This window comes from Mytilus californianus, unplaced genomic scaffold (genome assembly GCF_021869535.1).
Source record: "Mytilus californianus isolate M0D057914Y unplaced genomic scaffold, xbMytCali1.0.p SCAF_5, whole genome shotgun sequence".
Classification (NCBI taxonomy): domain Eukaryota; kingdom Metazoa; phylum Mollusca; class Bivalvia; order Mytilida; family Mytilidae; genus Mytilus; species Mytilus californianus.
This window is the reverse complement of record NW_026262701.1, coordinates 49,030,715-49,053,235: the sequence shown is the minus strand read 5'-3', so window position 1 is coordinate 49,053,235 and position 22,521 is coordinate 49,030,715. Positions and strand designations below refer to the sequence as shown.

Below are 22,521 nucleotides of genomic sequence, written 5' to 3'. Positions count from 1 at the left end.
GATAAATTTCAAGCATCCCAATGCCGGCGGGTGGAGACAAATACATGTGCACAGACTTGCGTACATGATAAGGCATCTAAATTTTCATTTACCTAATTTTGATGTCTCGCATCTGTGCCACAACTCAAAATGCATTAATGTTGATCATCTGGTGTTGGAGCCACACGGCTTCAACAACAGTAGAAAAACTTGCATTTCATGTGGCCATTGCTTGGGTCACCCAGCTCCATTGCCACCTTGCAAGTTGGACTTAAAGATGGCAAACAATAACCTTGGTATTATTCATGTTTTAGGATTTACAAATTAAATATTTACTTTATTTTATTTTATTGATGTAAACAACAATTTCAGATATCTTTTTGAAAGATTTGGGTGGTCCTTAAAAGGACCTTTGGTTGAGTTACTGTGTTGCTGGGTTGCTGTCTCATCTATGGTGCTGGTGGTAGTTTTCTCTTGCAGTAGGTACTATGGCTAAGTAAGGCAGGCACTGGGTCCAACTGCCCTTTTCTGTAGACATCGCGCTCTTTACTTTTTACCTTGGCCTCTCTATGTTCTACTATTTTTTCACCACTCTGTGTGAGACGTCTACGTTTAACTTCAGGTTTTTTTTCATACTCTCGCTTGTAGGTAAACTGTTTATCCATACTGTCGAGGAACTTTAAACTGGAATCAGATAAATTAACCCCCAGATGTTCACACTTTTGCTTTGCTGAGGTTCCTGGCATGTTGTTGTTTCTGTGAATTCCAGATGCTAATCTGGCCTCCATGCCTCTTGAGAAGATTACATTCTTGGGTAAATTCACACTCAAGGATCTGTGCACAGCTTCATTCTTGTTTGTTGTGTTGTAAAGCTTCATACTACTAATCGCATCTTCACTAAGCTTCATTTTCAAGATCTCTTGCAGTAACAACTTGTCTTTTTCGTCCATTTGCAGGATAGTAATGTTATAGCAGCCAAGATACTTGGAGCGGGTCCACCAGTTGTAGCTCTCATCACCTGCACATACCACTGAGTGCTGTTTACACATGGAGCAGTCACCATCATAACACCTGATTGTCGCCTGCAGAGCCTTGGGTAAGTCTTTACATACGTCATCTGTATTTCTTTTGTACTGTTCCATTAGCTGTCCCACTATCATCGAACTCCTACATTTGACATCTTGACTAAAAGCTTTCTTCATTTCTTTCTTTATCTCTTTTGTACGCCCATAGAACATGCCTTCGCTGAACTGAGCTCTCAGGGATGCTCGGAACTGTGACTGGCCAAGGTGGACATAGTCAGCTAGCCTTTCGACCTTCCACATGGGATGTAGGGCTCTGGTTGCGTCATCTATCCCTTTGGCAGCCCGTCCGTCTCCATCTGTTGTGGCATTCTTTACAAGGATGTCTTGAAGTGCCAGCTGTGAACCAATTTCTTTACCCATCTGGTACTCTGACACTGGAGCTGCTCTGTATAAGTTTGCAGTGCAGTCTTCGTGGCCATTGGGACAATTAACATCGAAACCTTTCCCCCTCAGCCAGGCTCCTTTCCAGCACATCTGATTTTGGGCAAATGATGCAACAATATATTGCCTCTCTGTCATTTTCTCAATGGCAAGTGTGAAAGCTTGGGTGGCATTCAGTCCCGGTTTCTTGCGGCTGGTAATGGTCTGACTGTTGTACCTTCCGTCGACTGTAACATTAATCACATTTTCTGGTAGCCCCCTCTCTCGATTTACTGACTTAACAATCTCAAGTTTTTCTGACATGTCTGTCCTGTTAAGTTTTACTAGCTCCTTTCCAACATTATGTGACATTCTCTGCATGCTTGTTCTGGATGGAGGAGGACAGTTCATTCTAGCAAACAGCTCCTGGAACTTTGTACTACCAATGGGACAGTCATGTAGGACTGCAGCTACTGCAACATTGGGTGCTCCAGGGTTGGTACCAGGTTTATTGGTGACAACTTCTTTGTATAACTTTATAACTGGGCTCATGTAGGTGCAGTTCTTACATCTAAGGGTATATTTCCAGCAAACTCCCCATTTAACTTGTCTGTGTGCCAGTATTTCTGGATTTTTGCAGTACTTGAATTCTTTTGTGTGAGCCTTTATAACAATGTTCAGCATCTTCATCATCTCTTCATGATCGACGAACCTCATACCAGAAAGTGAACTCCAATCTTCTTCTTCTGTTTTCAGGTCATAGGATGATACCAGTAGCTGGGAACGAGTCTTTATGCCATCATTGTGTACAGCTGAAGTAGAAGTGATTGTAGGTTCATCTTTAATGTCCTTCTGTTCAACATTCATTTCAACAACAGGAGCATTATTGATATCTTGGTCTGGTGTAGTGGACAACTCTAGTACAGGGACAGGAACAGGAACATTCCATGGAATTCTGCCATTCTGGAATCTACACACAGGTGCAACTCTCCTTCTCTGCAGCCGTCCAGCTAAGCCTTTGTTGAATGGCCAGTAACCTTTTGGATACATGTTGAGACAAATATTTTGGTGGTGCAGTGTAAAGCGTCGAAAGAAACTTGGATGACAGACCATAGAAGTGTTAGTTTTTATACTTTTTGTCATTATGTAACTTTTGATTCAGATTTTTAATTGGCTAAGTGATGATGTCAATCAATTCTGTGGATTCTTTTGATCTATTTTTAGCTGCAGATTAAAGAAATGACCAACTCTGGCTTCAAAGGGTTTGGTCCAGTTCAAACAAAATTCCTTATTTTGGCCTTTATTTGTGAAATAAAAGTTCTTTTCCTATTCAGATTTTACAAACGTTAATTTTCCAAATTTTAGAAAGTTGTTTTGCCATTGAAAAGTGATTTTGTAATTTATTGTTAATTTTTTGGTTCTATTTTTGTTTGATTTTGAAAAAAAAAAAAAAATTCTAAAAATCTGTTGAATTTTTTACTTTTTTTAATTGAAATGAATTTTTGGCATCTTAACCTTTCCAAAACACTTTATTTCATCTCAAAATTGCAAAAAATAAGGATTTTACAGCATTTTAAAGTTTTTATGACATCTTGATTTTGCCTTTGGCAGATGGTGTAAAGGGGGTGTTGAATATACAGGTAAATAAGCCAAAAGTTTATTCAAGACCCCCATAAAGTTAAATTTTGTGTATTGTAGTATGACTGTAGAATTTTTTAATGCAATTCTGAAAACTGTAGGTTGAGTTTTGAAATTTTCATTGATTTTTTTAAATATTCTGGTTTGGAATTTTCGTGATTTGAAATGAATTTAGAAAAATAACCTTAGTTACACAATAATGCGTTCTAATTTTGGAAAATTTTATCAATGATTAAATTTTATCAATGTTTCTACTTTAACAAACACTTTAGTTTTTCGTAAAAATTGCACTAATAAAAAAGTTATGAGCGTTTGAATAAAGATGGTATTTTGAGGAAATTGAAAATTCCATACCAGAAAAATGATAAAATTTGGGTGTGAAGGTAGGGGTGCAAGAAATGCATTTGCTGGTGCATGCATTGTCTGATTGGTCTGAAATTTGGTATGTAGTCTTGATATATATTAAAGTTAATGTATGTAAAATTTTATTTCATTTGGACTACTGGAAGGGTCCTATTAGGTCCGAGGACACAGTTATCTACCTTCAATTTTCGTTGTCCACAAATGTAGTTCCCTTTAATTTCAGTGTTTTTTTTCTTATTTTTTTTCTTTGTCTTTTTTTGGAATTTTTCATTATTTGTTTTGCATTTAGGTGAAAGATAAGACTTCAAATATACTGTCTGGAAAAAATCTTTTTGAAATTTTCTGTAGAAATGAGTGATTTGGTCAGGTAAATAAAGGTGGAATTTCCTCTTCTCGGAAGCTCTCTGGCTTCATCCTTACCGGTGTCCTTATGTTTGGGGTTACCAGGAGAGAATGAGCTGGTAGACTTTTCTGAATTTTTGATATGTTTTGGGATAAAAGTCAAACTTTATGCACACCAAATCTTTTTAGAATAGAGCAGGTGGAATTTTTTTTAATTGCCATTATGTTTTAATAGACAAATAGGGGAAAATAACTGTGTTCTCGGGCCTAAGAGGCTGAACCCACTGTACCCCAAAATGGACATTTTGGTCCCCTGATTTGCACAATTTGCCTCAAAATTGAAATGTAAAGATATTTCATTGTTAATTTATAGTAAATAATTGGAAAATATTTTTAAATGCCAAAAAAATCCTATTTTGCCATATTTTTGGATTGTTATTTATATGTTGAAACTTTTGGGGCAAATCTCAAAACAGGGGCTCATAATTTTTCTATTTTGAGCAAATTCCTACTCATTCTGATAAGAAATAGTTCTTTAAAGTTTAAATGGAGGGATTTATTCAAAAATACTTAGCAAAATTACAAGAAAAATCTGCCCCTGGCCAAAATGGGCACTGTCTGATTTGGACAGGGACTTGTACGCCTAATGGCAAATATGGGGTGATAAATTTCAAGCATCCCAATGCCGGCGGGTGGAGACAAATACATGTGCACAGACTTGCGTACATGATAAGGCATCTAAATTTTCATTTACCTAATTTTGATGTCTCGCATCTGTGCCACAACTCAAAATGCATTAATGTTGATCATCTGGTGTTGGAGCCACACGGCTTCAACAACAGTAGAAAAACTTGCATTTCATGTGGCCATTGCTTGGGTCACCCAGCTCCATTGCCACCTTGCAAGTTGGACTTAAAGATGGCAAACAATAACCTTGGTATTATTCATGTTTTAGGATTTACAAATTAAATATTTACTTTATTTTATTTTATTGATGTAAACAACAATTTCAGATATCTTTTTGAAAGATTTGGGTGGTCCTTAAAAGGACCTTTGGTTGAGTTACTGTGTTGCTGGGTTGCTGTCTCATCTATGGTGCTGGTGGTAGTTTTCTCTTGCAGTAGGTACTATGGCTAAGTAAGGCAGGCACTGGGTCCAACTGCCCTTTTCTGTAGACATCGCGCTCTTTACTTTTTACCTTGGCCTCTCTATGTTCTACTATTTTTTCACCACTCTGTGTGAGACGTCTACGTTTAACTTCAGGTTTTTTTTCATACTCTCGCTTGTAGGTAAACTGTTTATCCATACTGTCGAGGAACTTTAAACTGGAATCAGATAAATTAACCCCCAGATGTTCACACTTTTGCTTTGCTGAGGTTCCTGGCATGTTGTTGTTTCTGTGAATTCCAGATGCTAATCTGGCCTCCATGCCTCTTGAGAAGATTACATTCTTGGGTAAATTCACACTCAAGGATCTGTGCACAGCTTCATTCTTGTTTGTTGTGTTGTAAAGCTTCATACTACTAATCGCATCTTCACTAAGCTTCATTTTCAAGATCTCTTGCAGTAACAACTTGTCTTTTTCGTCCATTTGCAGGATAGTAATGTTATAGCAGCCAAGATACTTGGAGCGGGTCCACCAGTTGTAGCTCTCATCACCTGCACATACCACTGAGTGCTGTTTACACATGGAGCAGTCACCATCATAACACCTGATTGTCGCCTGCAGAGCCTTGGGTAAGTCTTTACATACGTCATCTGTATTTCTTTTGTACTGTTCCATTAGCTGTCCCACTATCATCGAACTCCTACATTTGACATCTTGACTAAAAGCTTTCTTCATTTCTTTCTTTATCTCTTTTGTACGCCCATAGAACATGCCTTCGCTGAACTGAGCTCTCAGGGATGCTCGGAACTGTGACTGGCCAAGGTGGACATAGTCAGCTAGCCTTTCGACCTTCCACATGGGATGTAGGGCTCTGGTTGCGTCATCTATCCCTTTGGCAGCCCGTCCGTCTCCATCTGTTGTGGCATTCTTTACAAGGATGTCTTGAAGTGCCAGCTGTGAACCAATTTCTTTACCCATCTGGTACTCTGACACTGGAGCTGCTCTGTATAAGTTTGCAGTGCAGTCTTCGTGGCCATTGGGACAATTAACATCGAAACCTTTCCCCCTCAGCCAGGCTCCTTTCCAGCACATCTGATTTTGGGCAAATGATGCAACAATATATTGCCTCTCTGTCATTTTCTCAATGGCAAGTGTGAAAGCTTGGGTGGCATTCAGTCCCGGTTTCTTGCGGCTGGTAATGGTCTGACTGTTGTACCTTCCGTCGACTGTAACATTAATCACATTTTCTGGTAGCCCCCTCTCTCGATTTACTGACTTAACAATCTCAAGTTTTTCTGACATGTCTGTCCTGTTAAGTTTTACTAGCTCCTTTCCAACATTATGTGACATTCTCTGCATGCTTGTTCTGGATGGAGGAGGACAGTTCATTCTAGCAAACAGCTCCTGGAACTTTGTACTACCAATGGGACAGTCATGTAGGACTGCAGCTACTGCAACATTGGGTGCTCCAGGGTTGGTACCAGGTTTATTGGTGACAACTTCTTTGTATAACTTTATAACTGGGCTCATGTAGGTGCAGTTCTTACATCTAAGGGTATATTTCCAGCAAACTCCCCATTTAACTTGTCTGTGTGCCAGTATTTCTGGATTTTTGCAGTACTTGAATTCTTTTGTGTGAGCCTTTATAACAATGTTCAGCATCTTCATCATCTCTTCATGATCGACGAACCTCATACCAGAAAGTGAACTCCAATCTTCTTCTTCTGTTTTCAGGTCATAGGATGATACCAGTAGCTGGGAACGAGTCTTTATGCCATCATTGTGTACAGCTGAAGTAGAAGTGATTGTAGGTTCATCTTTAATGTCCTTCTGTTCAACATTCATTTCAACAACAGGAGCATTATTGATATCTTGGTCTGGTGTAGTGGACAACTCTAGTACAGGGACAGGAACAGGAACATTCCATGGAATTCTGCCATTCTGGAATCTACACACAGGTGCAACTCTCCTTCTCTGCAGCCGTCCAGCTAAGCCTTTGTTGAATGGCCAGTAACCTTTTGGATACATGTTGAGACAAATATTTTGGTGGTGCAGTGTAAAGCGTCGAAAGAAACTTGGATGACAGACCATAGAAGTGTTAGTTTTTATACTTTTTGTCATTATGTAACTTTTGATTCAGATTTTTAATTGGCTAAGTGATGATGTCAATCAATTCTGTGGATTCTTTTGATCTATTTTTAGCTGCAGATTAAAGAAATGACCAACTCTGGCTTCAAAGGGTTTGGTCCAGTTCAAACAAAATTCCTTATTTTGGCCTTTATTTGTGAAATAAAAGTTCTTTTCCTATTCAGATTTTACAAACGTTAATTTTCCAAATTTTAGAAAGTTGTTTTGCCATTGAAAAGTGATTTTGTAATTTATTGTTAATTTTTTGGTTCTATTTTTGTTTGATTTTGAAAAAAAAAAAAAAATTCTAAAAATCTGTTGAATTTTTTACTTTTTTTAATTGAAATGAATTTTTGGCATCTTAACCTTTCCAAAACACTTTATTTCATCTCAAAATTGCAAAAAATAAGGATTTTACAGCATTTTAAAGTTTTTATGACATCTTGATTTTGCCTTTGGCAGATGGTGTAAAGGGGGTGTTGAATATACAGGTAAATAAGCCAAAAGTTTATTCAAGACCCCCATAAAGTTAAATTTTGTGTATTGTAGTATGACTGTAGAATTTTTTAATGCAATTCTGAAAACTGTAGGTTGAGTTTTGAAATTTTCATTGATTTTTTTAAATATTCTGGTTTGGAATTTTCGTGATTTGAAATGAATTTAGAAAAATAACCTTAGTTACACAATAATGCGTTCTAATTTTGGAAAATTTTATCAATGATTAAATTTTATCAATGTTTCTACTTTAACAAACACTTTAGTTTTTCGTAAAAATTGCACTAATAAAAAAGTTATGAGCGTTTGAATAAAGATGGTATTTTGAGGAAATTGAAAATTCCATACCAGAAAAATGATAAAATTTGGGTGTGAAGGTAGGGGTGCAAGAAATGCATTTGCTGGTGCATGCATTGTCTGATTGGTCTGAAATTTGGTATGTAGTCTTGATATATATTAAAGTTAATGTATGTAAAATTTTATTTCATTTGGACTACTGGAAGGGTCCTATTAGGTCCGAGGACACAGTTATCTACCTTCAATTTTCGTTGTCCACAAATGTAGTTCCCTTTAATTTCAGTGTTTTTTTTCTTATTTTTTTTCTTTGTCTTTTTTTGGAATTTTTCATTATTTGTTTGCATTTAGGTGAAAGATAAGACTTCAAATATACTGTCTGGAAAAAATCTTTTTGAAATTTTCCGTAGAAATGAGTGATTTGGTCAGGTAAATAAAGGTGGAATTTCCTCTTCTCGGAAGCTCTCTGGCTTCATCCTTACCGGTGTCCTTATGTTTGGGGTTACCAGAAGAGAATGAGCTGGTAGACTTTTCTGAATTTTTGATATGTTTTGGGATAAAAGTCAAACTTTATGCACACCAAATCTTTTTAGAATAGAGCAGGTGGAATTTTTTTTAATTGCCATTATGTTTTAATAGACAAATAGGGGAAAATAACTGTGTTCTCGGGCCTAAGAGGCTGAACCCACTGTACCCCAAAATGGACATTTTGGTCCCCTGATTTGCACAATTTGCCTCAAAATTGAAATGTAAAGATATTTCATTGTTAATTTATAGTAAATAATTGGAAAATATTTTTAAATGCCAAAAAAATCCTATTTTGCCATATTTTTGGATTGTTATTTATATGTTGAAACTTTTGGGGCAAATCTCAAAACAGGGGCTCATAATTTTTCTATTTTGAGCAAATTCCTACTCATTCTGATAAGAAATAGTACTTTAAAGTTTAAATGGAGGGATTTATTCAAAAATACTTAGCAAAATTACAAGAAAAATCTGCCCCTGGCCAAAATGGGCACTGTCTGATTTGGACAGGGACTTGTACGCCTAATGGCAAATATGGGGTGATAAATTTCAAGCATCCCAATGCCGGCGGGTGGAGACAAATACATGTGCACAGACTTGCGTACATGATAAGGCATCTAAATTTTCATTTACCTAATTTTGATGTCTCGCATCTGTGCCACAACTCAAAATGCATTAATGTTGATCATCTGGTGTTGGAGCCACACGGCTTCAACAACAGTAGAAAAACTTGCATTTCATGTGGCCATTGCTTGGGTCACCCAGCTCCATTGCCACCTTGCAAGTTGGACTTAAAGATGGCAAACAATAACCTTGGTATTATTCATGTTTTAGGATTTACAAATTAAATATTTACTTTATTTTATTTTATTGATGTAAACAACAATTTCAGATATCTTTTTGAAAGATTTGGGTGGTCCTTAAAAGGACCTTTGGTTGAGTTACTGTGTTGCTGGGTTGCTGTCTCATCTATGGTGCTGGTGGTAGTTTTCTCTTGCAGTAGGTACTATGGCTAAGTAAGGCAGGCACTGGGTCCAACTGCCCTTTTCTGTAGACATCGCGCTCTTTACTTTTTACCTTGGCCTCTCTATGTTCTACTATTTTTTCACCACTCTGTGTGAGACGTCTACGTTTAACTTCAGGTTTTTTTTCATACTCTCGCTTGTAGGTAAACTGTTTATCCATACTGTCGAGGAACTTTAAACTGGAATCAGATAAATTAACCCCCAGATGTTCACACTTTTGCTTTGCTGAGGTTCCTGGCATGTTGTTGTTTCTGTGAATTCCAGATGCTAATCTGGCCTCCATGCCTCTTGAGAAGATTACATTCTTGGGTAAATTCACACTCAAGGATCTGTGCACAGCTTCATTCTTGTTTGTTGTGTTGTAAAGCTTCATACTACTAATCGCATCTTCACTAAGCTTCATTTTCAAGATCTCTTGCAGTAACAACTTGTCTTTTTCGTCCATTTGCAGGATAGTAATGTTATAGCAGCCAAGATACTTGGAGCGGGTCCACCAGTTGTAGCTCTCATCACCTGCACATACCACTGAGTGCTGTTTACACATGGAGCAGTCACCATCATAACACCTGATTGTCGCCTGCAGAGCCTTGGGTAAGTCTTTACATACGTCATCTGTATTTCTTTTGTACTGTTCCATTAGCTGTCCCACTATCATCGAACTCCTACATTTGACATCTTGACTAAAAGCTTTCTTCATTTCTTTCTTTATCTCTTTTGTACGCCCATAGAACATGCCTTCGCTGAACTGAGCTCTCAGGGATGCTCGGAACTGTGACTGGCCAAGGTGGACATAGTCAGCTAGCCTTTCGACCTTCCACATGGGATGTAGGGCTCTGGTTGCGTCATCTATCCCTTTGGCAGCCCGTCCGTCTCCATCTGTTGTGGCATTCTTTACAAGGATGTCTTGAAGTGCCAGCTGTGAACCAATTTCTTTACCCATCTGGTACTCTGACACTGGAGCTGCTCTGTATAAGTTTGCAGTGCAGTCTTCGTGGCCATTGGGACAATTAACATCGAAACCTTTCCCCCTCAGCCAGGCTCCTTTCCAGCACATCTGATTTTGGGCAAATGATGCAACAATATATTGCCTCTCTGTCATTTTCTCAATGGCAAGTGTGAAAGCTTGGGTGGCATTCAGTCCCGGTTTCTTGCGGCTGGTAATGGTCTGACTGTTGTACCTTCCGTCGACTGTAACATTAATCACATTTTCTGGTAGCCCCCTCTCTCGATTTACTGACTTAACAATCTCAAGTTTTTCTGACATGTCTGTCCTGTTAAGTTTTACTAGCTCCTTTCCAACATTATGTGACATTCTCTGCATGCTTGTTCTGGATGGAGGAGGACAGTTCATTCTAGCAAACAGCTCCTGGAACTTTGTACTACCAATGGGACAGTCATGTAGGACTGCAGCTACTGCAACATTGGGTGCTCCAGGGTTGGTACCAGGTTTATTGGTGACAACTTCTTTGTATAACTTTATAACTGGGCTCATGTAGGTGCAGTTCTTACATCTAAGGGTATATTTCCAGCAAACTCCCCATTTAACTTGTCTGTGTGCCAGTATTTCTGGATTTTTGCAGTACTTGAATTCTTTTGTGTGAGCCTTTATAACAATGTTCAGCATCTTCATCATCTCTTCATGATCGACGAACCTCATACCAGAAAGTGAACTCCAATCTTCTTCTTCTGTTTTCAGGTCATAGGATGATACCAGTAGCTGGGAACGAGTCTTTATGCCATCATTGTGTACAGCTGAAGTAGAAGTGATTGTAGGTTCATCTTTAATGTCCTTCTGTTCAACATTCATTTCAACAACAGGAGCATTATTGATATCTTGGTCTGGTGTAGTGGACAACTCTAGTACAGGGACAGGAACAGGAACATTCCATGGAATTCTGCCATTCTGGAATCTACACACAGGTGCAACTCTCCTTCTCTGCAGCCGTCCAGCTAAGCCTTTGTTGAATGGCCAGTAACCTTTTGGATACATGTTGAGACAAATATTTTGGTGGTGCAGTGTAAAGCGTCGAAAGAAACTTGGATGACAGACCATAGAAGTGTTAGTTTTTATACTTTTTGTCATTATGTAACTTTTGATTCAGATTTTTAATTGGCTAAGTGATGATGTCAATCAATTCTGTGGATTCTTTTGATCTATTTTTAGCTGCAGATTAAAGAAATGACCAACTCTGGCTTCAAAGGGTTTGGTCCAGTTCAAACAAAATTCCTTATTTTGGCCTTTATTTGTGAAATAAAAGTTCTTTTCCTATTCAGATTTTACAAACGTTAATTTTCCAAATTTTAGAAAGTTGTTTTGCCATTGAAAAGTGATTTTGTAATTTATTGTTAATTTTTTGGTTCTATTTTTGTTTGATTTTGAAAAAAAAAAAAAAATTCTAAAAATCTGTTGAATTTTTTACTTTTTTTAATTGAAATGAATTTTTGGCATCTTAACCTTTCCAAAACACTTTATTTCATCTCAAAATTGCAAAAAATAAGGATTTTACAGCATTTTAAAGTTTTTATGACATCTTGATTTTGCCTTTGGCAGATGGTGTAAAGGGGGTGTTGAATATACAGGTAAATAAGCCAAAAGTTTATTCAAGACCCCCATAAAGTTAAATTTTGTGTATTGTAGTATGACTGTAGAATTTTTTAATGCAATTCTGAAAACTGTAGGTTGAGTTTTGAAATTTTCATTGATTTTTTTAAATATTCTGGTTTGGAATTTTCGTGATTTGAAATGAATTTAGAAAAATAACCTTAGTTACACAATAATGCGTTCTAATTTTGGAAAATTTTATCAATGATTAAATTTTATCAATGTTTCTACTTTAACAAACACTTTAGTTTTTCGTAAAAATTGCACTAATAAAAAAGTTATGAGCGTTTGAATAAAGATGGTATTTTGAGGAAATTGAAAATTCCATACCAGAAAAATGATAAAATTTGGGTGTGAAGGTAGGGGTGCAAGAAATGCATTTGCTGGTGCATGCATTGTCTGATTGGTCTGAAATTTGGTATGTAGTCTTGATATATATTAAAGTTAATGTATGTAAAATTTTATTTCATTTGGACTACTGGAAGGGTCCTATTAGGTCCGAGGACACAGTTATCTACCTTCAATTTTCGTTGTCCACAAATGTAGTTCCCTTTAATTTCAGTGTTTTTTTTCTTATTTTTTTTCTTTGTCTTTTTTTGGAATTTTTCATTATTTGTTTGCATTTAGGTGAAAGATAAGACTTCAAATATACTGTCTGGAAAAAATCTTTTTGAAATTTTCCGTAGAAATGAGTGATTTGGTCAGGTAAATAAAGGTGGAATTTCCTCTTCTCGGAAGCTCTCTGGCTTCATCCTTACCGGTGTCCTTATGTTTGGGGTTACCAGGAGAGAATGAGCTGGTAGACTTTTCTGAATTTTTGATATGTTTTGGGATAAAAGTCAAACTTTATGCACACCAAATCTTTTTAGAATAGAGCAGGTGGAATTTTTTTTAATTGCCATTATGTTTTAATAGACAAATAGGGGAAAATAACTGTGTTCTCGGGCCACTTGAATGGAATACACAGTGCTTTCGGTTATAATCAGCAGAACACTGTAAGGTAATAATAAGAATAAAATGTATAGGAATAAAATGCACGAGAATGTGCTTTAACTTCCAAGAATATTAATCATTAAAACTTTACTGCTTGCCTCCGTATGTGTGAGGGTCTGGATGGGGCTACAGAATAGAGAATAATGGACAAAAAGTACAGAATAAAGGGCAAAAAAAAAAAAATCAAAAAAAATCGAGAAAATGGACGAAAGATTAAATTATTGAGAATAATGGGCTACTATATTATATGAAAAGAGAGAATAATGGACAAAATATATATTTAGAATAGAGAATAATTGTCATAAAAAAATTGTCATTAAAGAATAAAGAGATGAAACACCCAATCCTTACAGATATGTCTGTGTCTAGATCAAGTAGGGTTTGATTCACCTTATCTAATTTCTGATACATGTGTTAACATCATCTGCATTTACAATATTTCGTGTTATAAATGTAATTAGTTTAGCATAAATTAAGTTTTATAATAAATAAAAAAGATAAGTAGAAATTTGCATTTACAATATTTCGTTTTATAAACGTATTTAGTTTGGCATATATTAAGTTTTATAATGAATAAAAAAAGATAAGTAAAAAATTGAATTCCCATTGATTAAAATTTTATCATTTTGATATTTTTTTGCAAATTCGGCAACATTTACTTTTATGTGAAATAGAACAATTTTTAAAAAATCATTTAAGTAGCGCAAACTCTATGTTTATACTTTGTCTGAGTTGGCATTGTAGAAGGTTCGAGTTGACATAACAGAAGATCCGAGTTAACTTTATAGCCGGTCCGTGTTGACTTATTAGGCGGTCCGAGTTGTCTCCTCGCCGAATTGTCCCATATTCCCCGATACTAGTAGCAAAAACTCCTGTGTTCGATTATTGGTATGGTACAAGCAACAATAAGAAAGTTACAAATATGAGTTTTATTAATTATTTATTGAACATACATGCTGAAAAACTGCTTTGGAAAGATTATGCCGACTTCACTGTGTTAGATTCATGCGCGATACACATGAATATAATCCTGTGGTTCCAAAAAAGTTAAAATTGAAAGAAAAAAATGTTTGAGCTGTCAATTATAAGATAATAAACATTCATGTACTCGTACTAGGAACAACAAATTTATTTTGTAAAAGATGTTTCGGTACTCCTAACAACAAAATTATTATATTTAAATTTACATTTGTACGTTATTTTATTTACCGCAATTTTGTCCTAGGTTAAAGTTGTCTTTTTGACATTGATACATCTTTTTTATTTATATTGTGTCATAGATCAAACTTATTCGTTCAGTGTATATTTACTTGTTTGTGAATATGTATTTTTGATCGAGTTAAGCCATTGCAATTGATATTTTATTGTGTGTCTTTTTATGTTGTAATGTTACACCACTGTTTCAGGTTAGAGTGAAGGTTGGCGCCTGTTAAAACGTTTAAACCCGCTGCATTTTAATGCACCTGTCATAAGTCAGGAGCCTGTTGTACAGTGGTTGTCGTTTGTTGGTGTGGTTCATAAGTGTTTCTCGTTTCTATTTTTTTTAATATAAATTAGATCGTTGGTTTTCCTGTTTGAATTGTTTTACACTAGTCGTTTTTGGCCCTTTATAGCTTGCTGTTCGGTGTGAGCCAAGGCTCCATGTTGAAGCCGTACTTTGACCTACAATTGTTTACTTTTTACACAGTGTGACTTGGATGGATATTTGTCTCAATGGCACTCATACCACATCTTCTTATTTATATATGATATCCTTTAATCCGATAAAAAGTAAAAATAGGCTGACAAAACCAGAAGCCATTTTTACAAATACTTATACCGAGCAAAACCCTTATTACGTTAGGATATTTACCGACCGTGCAAGACCCTCAAGTAGGTAAACATCCCGATGGTAATTTAGCGCAACTTACCATCAATTTTAGCCACAGGTTGTTTCGTAAAAACATGCACGGTTTACCATAATTGTTTCGATATAAATGTTTTATTAATGAGTTGCTTTCATTAATGTAATACAATTAATGTATTCGTGTAAAAATGATATTCCCTGTGCGACTATAATAAAGTTTATGCTCGTTTATACATAATGGTTCTGGACTGATTTGCGTATTTGTTTAAGTATTTTGTTTGCTAACATGGTCCAATGTTTAGGGAATTAGAAGGGATAGAAAACACTAATTAGTCTTTTTGGTCAGGGATAATAAATTAAAAGGTTTGAATAAATGATTGAAAACCTGCAGGTACGTACACTCGACAAAAGAAATTGTAAAAATTAAACGTTAGACCGACCTTGATTTCAATTTCCGTTATATTTTTATGCATAACAAAGCCTGTTCCTGTTTTGTGAAGTTTTAGGACGAAGCCAAGTCTTTTTATTTTTAAATGAAACATTCCTTCGTTCCATGTGTTTAATACAACATGCAAGCTTCTGTTCATTTCATTCCATGTAATGTGAGCCAAATTCAGGTGGTGGTCGTTCTGATCGTCGTCTTGCAGTTTATGGTTTCTTAGTTCTCAATTTATTTAGGACGATTGTGTAAAATGTTATATCCCATACCCGAAATTATTTGAATATTCATTTGTTTTACAATTTTTTAATTATCTACAAACAAGTAAATAGAAAGTTTATGTGTTGCTTTCGTTTGATGGTCCGCAATCGTACCGGCAATTGGATATTTACGAAATGGAAGCAATTTTTGCCGGGGTGGTTTGGATATAGTGTTAACCACGAGGTATTCTCAGTATATAAGATGTTTCATAAAATAACAAGATATAACATGATGAATCGAGTGTCCCGACCTGCTCATATGTGTATTTATTTTGTCTTTTGTCTTCCTTTTTTTTTTAAATCTATAATGCATAATAATTCGATTTTGTTGCACTAAACTCTATTTCATTAATACAAATTTATTCATGAGAAACCATAGCATTAAATATTCTGATATTCAAAAAATTTTAATATCCATGAATCCAAAGTTATTGTTTAAAATATTAATATCCTCAAAATTTTTTTGGATAGTTATATAAGTATGCTTGTCTGGACTTCTTCTGTTCGCAGATTAACCAATGCTAATGTGGGCTGTCGTTTGTCATTTGTAGATTTTTAAGTATACACCGTCTTATATAATACATGTATAAAGCATGTTGATAATAAATATAGTGGAAAGTTAGCTTTCATGAATTAGGGAACTACCATTTGATATTTATGGGGAAGGATCTAGGATGAAATTTGAAAAAAAGGCAGGACAGGAGTTTTGAGTAAAAAAAAAAGGCAGGATGACAATTTATGTAAAAAAAGTCAGGATAAACTAATAACAAAAAAGGCAGGACCGATCAGAGTGAAAAATAAAAAGGTAGGACAGAGATTACAACTAAAAAAAAAAAAAAAAATTTCATCCTAGCACCCCCCCCCCCCCCCCCCCCCCCTAAAAATCAAATGGTAGCTCCCTTATAAAACATCCAAATGTCTGTAATTTGAAGCTAACATACGCGCATGTCTTTTTACTTTATCGTCTGTTTGTCTTTTTTTTTTTATGTTATGCCTTTCCTTTTTTTTTACTTCTTTTACGGCCAAGATAGGAACATATATCAACCGCTCTAGAGGTCGAACAATGACATGACTTTACCAAGGATGTCATTAATTACTTTTTGTTTATTGGTAGGTGTTTCTTAGTCTTTCAAAATGGTTTATCAAAACTTTAAAAATCTGCCAAAAGTAATTACGTGTATTCGGAGAGCTCCTTGCAACACTTGAAAGAGCGGACCAACTGTTTAGGATAATTTTAGACGTTTTGGGACAAAAAGGTTAAAACTATAATATCATTACTGAATAATTATTTAGGGGAACGACCATTTAACTTCAAAGAGAGGGGGGGTATGTTTTTTTTTTTTGTGGAAATGCAAAAAATTATTAAAAGGCGTTATATAACTTTGAATTTCCTCAGCAATCTTAAGAAACACCATATAACCACGCATTTATTGGAAAAGAAGGAATGTTGTGAATAAACTCACGACACAAAAATCCCTACACTGAACTAAACCCTATGCAAAGTAATAATATTTCTTTACTTTTCTTAATATTCTTGATGACGACCAAAGTCAAATTTGGAGCTTCGACACGGAGCAAAAGCTCTTACTGTACTGCCAGTTCAATGGGATCTATAGCATCGGTTTGAACGAAATTCTTTACAATGGATGTCGATATTTATGCATGTCCATTGAAAACAGATAAAAGACTTGTCTCGTAAGTCTTTAAGAATATAGTATAAAAACAGGAAAAGACATATACCCCAAAGGGGCAATTCAAATTCAGAAGTCGGAAATAAATAGAAAACACAATCATAAAAAGAAAAGACGACTAAAATACAAAAGGGTCTGGTGTCATATATTTCTGTATTCTTTAATTTTTTATGCTATTTTTCTCTATTCTTTATATTTTAGCCCATTATTCTCTAACCTTTATATTTTGGCACCTCATTGTTCTCTATTCTTTATTTTTTGGTCCATTTTTCTCTATAGAAAATGAAAGGATATGAAGTAAATGTACATGGGACAAAATCGCACACAATACATAGAAAACAGAAAATTATCAATGAACAGGGCTTTTATTCCTGTTATATTTATTGTTCATTATTCTCTATTCTGTAAACCCCCATCCACACTCACATACATTAACAGTCCACAAAACATTACTCAGAAAACTAGATTAAGAAACACGAGCCATGTGCGAATCAAATGCTTAAATATTACCTCTTCAGCTGTCATAATTAGAATATGGTCAGCAAGCGTAATGGGCGCATTTGCGTCAATTTTGGAAAAATGCACTGTATTTCATTTGCGCCAAAAATAAATACTGCTTTTGCGCCAATTCACAGGTAAAATATAACGGAGAAATTTTGATATTAGTTCAGAAATGTGAGTATTTCTCTCCCAAAATCGCGAAGATGTACCCCAAAAAGTTGCAAAGCCAGAATCACAATAGATGTGGACAAAGCGTAATTCATTGCCAGTCCCACACAAAATATGTGCTTTGTGACATTTTATTTATACTTGAGATTTGCTAATCTGCAGATGTGAAAGGTACCCAATACTGCTTGATTTTTAGCGTCATATATATATATATATTGTAAATTGATGATAAAAAAAAATGAACATTTATTCTATGATCACGTCAGTTTTTCTCAAGGTTGAATTGTTAAGCTATGGAATAGATTATATGAAAACTGATGGGAGGATATCAAGTGCTGTTCCGTGAGCGTAAATTGTTATTTAAACAGTTCAATTGTTTAGCTTATTTTTTAACTTGAAATTGCAATAAGTCATTAGATATTTATTTTTCCTGCAAACAAAAGATAATTTTCAGAATATGCCAATATTGATTAAATCTCTATATGGTTAATGATTATCAACAAAAAGTTTGATGAAGCAGAAACAAGGTCAAATTTACTTTTTTTAAAAGCTGAATATTCATATTAAAACAGAAAAAAGCTAATTGCAAAAAAAAAAAAACGGTATAAGTTTGTAATTCTTGCAGAATGTCGTGTTTTTGTTTTGTTTTGATGTGACGTAGTGTATACACTAACTGAACTTGTAGATGATCATTGTATATTTACATTCTCCGAAGAGGAATAACTTATTTCATAATGTATAAAAATATTCCATAAAAGGAATTGAAGATCTGAGAAAAATGTATAAAAAGGAAAAAAAAAAAAAAAAAAAAAAAAATTACTGAAGCAAGTTTTTAGATTTAAACGGGAAAATACTATTCAAAAATGAGGGTGCATGACAGAACTGGTGACAAGAACTAACAGTAAAAGGAATTATATTTAGTGAAGGTCAAAATACAATTAAAAATTGAAGGTGATCTCGGTAAAGTGATTGTGTTCGTATCGATGTTAGCTTTGGAGTAAATTGACCGTTGTGTCCGTTAGTTCAAATGTGACCACTCTTTGTCCGTCCAAAAATCAGGATGAACTTTAATGAAATTGTCAGGAATTATTTAGAACCAAATTGCATTGTGCAGCCCTTTTTCTTTATTTGCCGAACAAGTTTTTGGACTTCTCAAATAGCCAAAATGTACCTTGTAATATATATTTATGTAAACGGGGGAATCCTCTGTTATTCTAGCTTATAGTTGTCTTATGTTGGCACTAAAAAGTCATAAACTTAAATCATTACATATTTCAAAACTGTACTTTTGTCTTTCTTCAAATTTCTATTAAAATCCCGTAAATTTACAATGTTTTTGGCTTACATGCATATTTATACTTACTGCAAACAACTGTGAAAGACTTATTGACAATCCACATACGACTGATTCTGGGACTAATACATTATTTTTATTCTCCAAATTGGAAAAATATGTAAAAATAACGATAAACATTGCGAGAAACTCGACTCCAAATGCACGAACGTTATCAACGTTTTTATGAACTTTAGTCACGCCGAGGTCATGCCGAATTTCACTTGGTATAATTCCATATAAAATTGCTGCACCGCAGATAGATCCAATTATTTGGACCAGGATGTAAAAAAGTCCTCTCAAAAGTGATATATATCGTGTACAAAGTAACGAAATTGTCACAGCTGGGTTAAAATGTCCTCCACTTGTCGGTCCTAAAGTTTTCACAAGTATTGAGTACGAAATTCCAAAAGACAAAACAGATGCAAAAAGTTTTACAACGGTGTCATTCGTCCAATTTGTTGTGCATCCGCAACCAAATATAACATACAAAATACTGCCGAAAAATTCAGCTCTTAACGATTTCCATAGCTGTTTAGAATATAGTTCTTCTTTCGCTTTCTTTAGCCAATCTTTAATTCCCATCTTCATCTACTATCTTCATCGAAAGCTTTGTAGAAAATCAGCTATTGATTGAAGCTTGCATGTTTTATATAGCTATATATTAGGTATAAATCTAATAACAGCAATTCTGTTAGGAAAAAGGGATAATAGAGAGAAATTGATGTTAAACAATAATCATATTTTCTTTTATTTCAATAATTATATCACTTATTAGAACTTTAAGAAAAGTCAAGAAGCATCAAGAGAATGTTAAGCCTTGTATTTGAAGAGATAGTGATTTTATAGTCGCTATAATCACTACGAAGCCTAATAAAGAATTGATTGGAAATTGATATTCTAATGTTAATTTCTTTTCAAATGTCAATAGGTGTCAAGCATTAATTACATTTGTGAAGATTGTGATTTGTTCTTTAGAATTGAATAATCATTTATTACATTTGTGAAGTTTTGTTATATGTTCTTCAAATGGAAATAACACTTTATAAAAAAATGAAAATCTAAATTTATCATAATAGCATTTTACCACCTAGTACAAAGAATTTTTTTTCATCTCTTTGGCAGGGAATATAATTGTTCAAATTTACAGCGAACATTAATGTTTTCACATATAATATGATTAGTCAACCATTTTCTTTTTCAATATGGAAAGCTAATTATCAGAGAGAAAGATTTGTTTTTATTTTTATGTACTTGCATATGGATACTTGAAACTTGTTTCATTTAGTCATTTTTTACATTTATCAATAACTTTGCAGGTTTAACTTGTCGTTCATTTTTTATCTATCTATGATATTTACTTTATAGCATATATGCGCTTACCCCGCATATAACACGCATCATTTAATTAATGACGTTTGTCCTCCTAATAATTTTTGCAAATTTTTTTGGAAGGCAACTGAAAAACAATATTAGAAATATGACTTTAACGCCCGCCAAGATGTTTAATGCACAGAATCGTTTAAATGCTATGATCTGCTTGAAGCCAAATGCTGTAAACTTAGAAATTTTTTTTCAGTCACATTTAATCAATAAAATCACAAAAGTTGTATGGCAACCATCATGGTTTTGTTGACCTTTTCACTGTGAGTTTCTTCAAAATGACTGGAAACATACTTTATGTACATGTAGTCATTTGGACTTTGGTGGATAGTTGTCTCATTGGCATTCATACCACAGCTTCTTACTTTTATATGTAGTACCCGAATGAGTCTCGTTTTCAAACTGGAAGGCGTTTGCTACTGGACGTTTAATAAACTACATACAATATATCGGCCTATATCGGGAAAAACCACTTACCGATATTCAGCGATGCTGAGCTTGATGCTTCATATTTTACTGTTTTAGGTCACCTGTCTGTCAGATTTCCTTAAGAAGGATTATTATTCTTCGGTTTAGTGTGTTTTATTTTTAGTTAATTATTGTCCAATTCAGCCTCAGTGTGCGAGTGAATATTTTTGCACTTGCATATATCTGGAACCAAAACGAATTAGTTTGTGTCGAAAAGGTGTTGTAACATGTCTTTTTTAAATCCCCTATAGATTTTTGGTTTTGTTTTTATTATTCTTTTGATTAGTTTCCCTTTTTTACTCGAAATTTACCAAATTGTAACAAAATTAAAGTCTGAAGCATTTATAATTGTATAACACATTACGTTGTAAAAAAATTGGAGCTGATACAAAATGCACACATGTGAAGTTGTACGTTATACAGTGAAATTGAAAAAAATTACGTTACCTTATTGCCTTTGTGTAAGAAAAATCATGTTAAATTTTACTGGCTAAATACTGCTGACTACTAAAATTCTAGTATTCAGCAGTATTTAGCCATACTAGTGGGCTAGTCTATACAGTTTCAATTTTGTTAGAAATGGATTATATTTTCTCTGATTTTTAAATGCTGCCCCCTTACAAAGAATGTAAATATATATATGGAAGTTTTTAACGACCTTGACTGGCTATACAGCCCTTGCACGGTCGGTAAATATTAATGGGCCCCTTTGTTCGCCTTTTAAAAAAATTTATTGTAAACGTCACTGATTAAAATGAAACTAGTTGGTGCTATAGAGGTTTTCGCGTGCTAGCTATTGAGCTCGAGGTTATCGTTGAGGACCTGTCAGCAAGTTTCGAAATGAAGAATAGCAATATGGGGCTGTTCTTTGCTATATTCGTTATTCTTTGATATTTCATTTTTTTTTGTCTTGTGTATACATTTATCTTCCAGTTTCTTTATTTTCCAATAGTGAAAATACACTACATTTTCTATTTAGAAAAAAAAAATCCTAGACTGTTTCCGCAATTATAAGGGACAATTATTGCACATAGTCGTCTTAAAAACGTCAATAAAATCAGATTTTAATTGTCTAAGATACTAGTAGTAAAAAACCGTATTACAAAAGAAAGTCTAGGTATATCAAAATCAGATGGTTTGATCTATTTTATCGCGTTCATTTTAATAAGAATTAAAGCGTTATATTTCTTGATATCGTTTTATATATCACTAGAGTAATATAAAGTATTTCTGTCCTAAAGAAAATCATTAAATACAACGTTACCGGATAAATACAATTTAACATAAAATATTTAGCGATACGTCTAGACAATTAAGAAAGCTGTTGTTCACGTACCACAGAAGTTTATGTATGGTTTCTAGAATTAATTGTACCCTTGGTAGCCTAGATTTATTTAATGTTTACAGAAAAGAATAGCAGATTGGTCGATTATTGATTCTTGTTTGCTTAAACGTCCAGTTACAAATATTTCGTGCATATTCAGGGCGAGATCAAA

At 34.6% G+C, this 22,521-nt stretch overlaps 1 protein-coding gene and 1 long non-coding RNA gene across 2 annotated transcripts in view; one reads left to right on the top strand and one right to left on the bottom strand.

Annotated features, from left to right (window-relative positions):
* LOC127702415 (aquaporin-4-like) overlaps positions 1-19,803 on the bottom strand; it is a 40,990-nt gene extending 21,187 nt beyond the window's left edge. The window contains exon 1 of the mRNA XM_052206622.1: positions 19,205-19,803. Coding sequence (XP_052062582.1) covers positions 19,205-19,765 — 561 coding nt within the window. The 5' untranslated portion in view covers positions 19,766-19,803. The remainder of the gene's footprint in view (positions 1-19,204) is intronic.
* On the top strand, positions 651-12,618 carry LOC127702417 (uncharacterized). The gene is made up of 6 exons (XR_007982415.1): positions 651-1,075; positions 2,181-2,543; positions 5,365-5,504; positions 6,610-6,972; positions 9,793-9,932; positions 11,038-12,618. It is a non-coding gene; the product is annotated as an uncharacterized LOC127702417 (long non-coding RNA).
* Positions 19,804-22,521: the final 2,718 nt, after the last annotated feature.